The 3,305-nt window shown below is 57.5% G+C and overlaps 1 protein-coding gene across 1 annotated transcript; it reads right to left on the bottom strand.

Moving 5' to 3' along the window:
• Positions 1 to 709: 709 nt before the first annotated feature.
• SPRG_17804 (hypothetical protein) lies at positions 710 to 1,089 on the bottom strand (the record flags this gene model as incomplete). Its single annotated transcript, XM_012357209.1, has 2 exons — positions 710 to 875; positions 920 to 1,089. The coding sequence occupies 2 exons, from the start codon at positions 1,087 to 1,089 to the stop codon at positions 710 to 712; spliced, it is 336 nt and encodes a 111-aa protein (XP_012212599.1).
• Between the last annotated feature and the right edge of the window lie 2,216 nt (positions 1,090 to 3,305).

Raw genomic sequence — 3,305 nt, 5'->3', positions numbered from 1 at the left:
GACCACCTCGAAAAATCAGCTTTGGAATTCGCATGCATGCGCTGCGTTCGGCGTCCAAACCTTCATCTCCATGATACCAGGATGCTATAGAACAGCAGGAACCGGTGCAGCCTCGCGTTAACGCGTCTGTGCGGCGTCGATCGTAGTAGTAGTGGTGGATCCCACACTATTTAACATCCATCGGCCTGATATACTGTTAGGTAATTGGATTACTAATATGGCTGTGAACTATCAATTCAGCCTTATCGTCGCCAATAGCAAATTCGTTCCCAAAAACACGTATAGACAATACACTATCCATTGAGCTCTAGCACTATGACCAAAAACCGAGTAGCAGATGAATAGCAGGCGCCTCTAAGCCTCGTTTGTGGTGCAATTAAAATGTAGCACTCTCGATACTTTCGGGTCGGTTTAGACGAGGCTAAACCAGAGCGGCCATTCCACACGAATCGTTTGCGAGACATCGCCGTGGATTAAACGAGCCGCTAGGTATACGACCAAGCATCCATCAACGCACTCTGGAAAAGCGTCGTATGGTGCCCTGTAGCATGAGGCACTTGAACTGGTCAAAGTAAGCGCAGCTTATGACCTCCTTGAACATGTCGCCCGTTATTCCATATTCGTGCTTTTGGATCATGCTGCAGAGCCCGTCCATGCTAGAGCCGTCGATGGCCTTTTTCGGCCGTGCCTCGAGAATCCTTTGGCAGCCTCAGGAGCTGCACTGGGCACTGCCGAGCGCGGGCGTGGCTAGCACAGGTATGTCGAGCACCCAGTACTGGAGGAGCGGCACGGCCTGTGAAAAGTCGTGCACGGCGAGGGTCGGGAGGCTGTTCGCGACCAGAGAGTAGGCGGGAGCGTCGGCCGGGCCCAAATGGCTGACGTTTAACGCAATCGTACCGAGGACTTCTAGATTTTCTACCGGACGCGCGAGCTGGCGCCGGTCTTTTCGTCTCGCGCTTGGGCGTGTACTGTATGCAATCGGCTCAAGAAAATATTTGACATCGCGACGCTCAGGCTGGCAATTGCTGCCAGAAGTGGTGTCCAGTCTTCCGCGGCGTGGTGGAGCAAAGGCGGAAGGCTCAGCACCATGACGACGGCACTGCCTACGTGAGCGTTAAGAGCGAGCTGTCTCGATCGCTTGCTAATTGAAGCAGAAAGCGGATCGTTCGGCGAAAGATTCGCAGCGGGCGAGGGGTTCGTATGGTCGCCAGCAGCATCAATCTGCGTGAGGTGCTTCAGATGAGAGCCCGCCATGCTGCGACCCTGCGCCTCACGTCTTGGCCGCTGCCACTGAGCGCATCGATGGTACGCGCCTTCTTCCCAACCTCCTCGTTCAGCCTACCGCTCGTGGCCACGAGCACGGCGCCGTCGACCACGTCCACGCTGCGACGCTCCAGAGCTCCTCGACCAGGAGGCCCATGCACGCGTCGTACAATGGTAGCCTCGTGTTACTGGCCGCTCGTGCAAGCGCTCGCAGGCTCATATTTTCCAGCACTGGTTGGCCTCACGCTTGATCTTTCTCTCCCAGACCGGCGGCACTGCGTGACCGGCACCATGGCCAACCTTCTGTGCAGGCGGCTCGAGGCTTTTGCCAAGCCGTACGTCTCTACGTCTCTACCTATGCTAGTCTACATAGACGCGCTCAGACGACGTCTCTGTAGACATGGCGCAGGCCCTACAAGCGCCGCATGACGAGCTACCGAGTCGATCAAAAACGATGTCACTGCCCGTTTCTTCCCCGAGGCGCCTTACTCTTTTTTGGCAGCTACAAGCTTACGTTACCGATTGTCCTGCGCCACAACCTCCAGCCGCTCACGTCGTATCGGTCGTTGGCATCTATCGCGGACGTCAATACACTACGTAGCTGTGGCGCCGATCGCGACGCCTGAAAGAACTCTACGGAGCTTGTCGTCACAGCGCTCACTCGTGGCCGCAAGCGCCCTCGGGCAGCTACAGAAGAGCAAGACAAGCCCTCGCTTGCGCCGTGCGCGGTTCTCGCAAAGGAATCGGCGCTGTCTGACTGCCGCTCTTATTTGAGAAAGTAGACGCGCCGTCGATAAGCAATGTCAAGTGTGATTTCGACCCGAGCCGACGACAGCAATCCTACCAACGGCCCCACTTTGCCCAATCCAATGCTATCGGTCACAAATAGAATCAATGTATCGCATATTCGGTGGCATCCCATGGCAGCAATCCAACTCTGTGTCGCACGTCTTAATTTAAGCTCAGGTGCCGGTCCCCGACGCTCACTTGCAGTTTGACGCTCGCAAGTACACCCGCCAAAAACAAACTCTTCAAGTCCCAGCGCCATGCAGAAGAAGCGCAGCATGATGCACCACATCTTGACGCTGCTCTGGAAGAACCGCATCATCAAGCAACGCCATTGGATCACGACGCTCATCGAGATTGCCGGTCCCGACGCTCTTTGTGCTCCTCTTCGCCTACTTCAAGACGCTCACGGACAACGAGACGATCCCAAGTGGGTGGCAGCTGAGCACGACCGCTGTCCCCGTGACCATGGTCAACCCCAGCGCCTCGTCGTCGTTTGGCGCCGCGCCCAGTCCGGCCGGTGTCTTTATCGCGTCCGAGCCGTCCATGTCCGGGCTTCTCCTCGGGTACGTGGCCTCCATGTACACGACAAGTCTCTCACCAATTCTTTGCGGCTAGACTCTCGTCCATGGCCTATGACACGCTGGGCGCGGACGATCGCAGCGCGTCGCCGGCGTCGTGCAAGGTCCAGTTCACCTACATGGGCTACGTCAACGTCGACCCGACGTCGCCGCATGCCGTGCCCACCAGCTGTCCGGGTACGAATCACATACTATTGCACATCAACGTATCGCTCACGACTGTGCGCAGTGGGCTTGATTCCTCGCAAGATTGCGATCGCGCCGAAAAATGAGTACACGACCAAGTACTTTGGCGGGCTCATGGCGCAGTGGTACCCCCGCGTCGCGCTCATGAACCGCACTCTTCCGGGCTTCGCCGATGCGCTCGCAGTGCCGTCGTTTGCCGACTCGGTCATGTATTTCGACACGGCGGACGCTCTCCAGTCGTACATTTCCGGTACATTTCCAGGATGTCTCGGTGATACATTGAGACTAAACTCCAGAGGTAGGCTCGGACTATGGGTCGTCGCGCGCGAATCCGTTCATCTACGCGGCGATTGTGTTTGATTCGGCGCCGGCGCCCGGTAGTGTCGGGTCGGTCGAGTACACGCTGCGCATGAACTCGACGCAACGGCCGGTGGTCGGCGGCGTCGTGCCGCACACCAACCACCAGGCGTACCCGGCTGTGGACCCGCT

This window comes from Saprolegnia parasitica, assembly GCF_000151545.1.
Source record: "Saprolegnia parasitica CBS 223.65 unplaced genomic scaffold supercont2.787, whole genome shotgun sequence".
NCBI lineage: Eukaryota > Oomycota > Saprolegniomycetes > Saprolegniales > Saprolegniaceae > Saprolegnia > Saprolegnia parasitica.
This window is presented reverse-complemented; position numbering and strand designations above follow the sequence as displayed.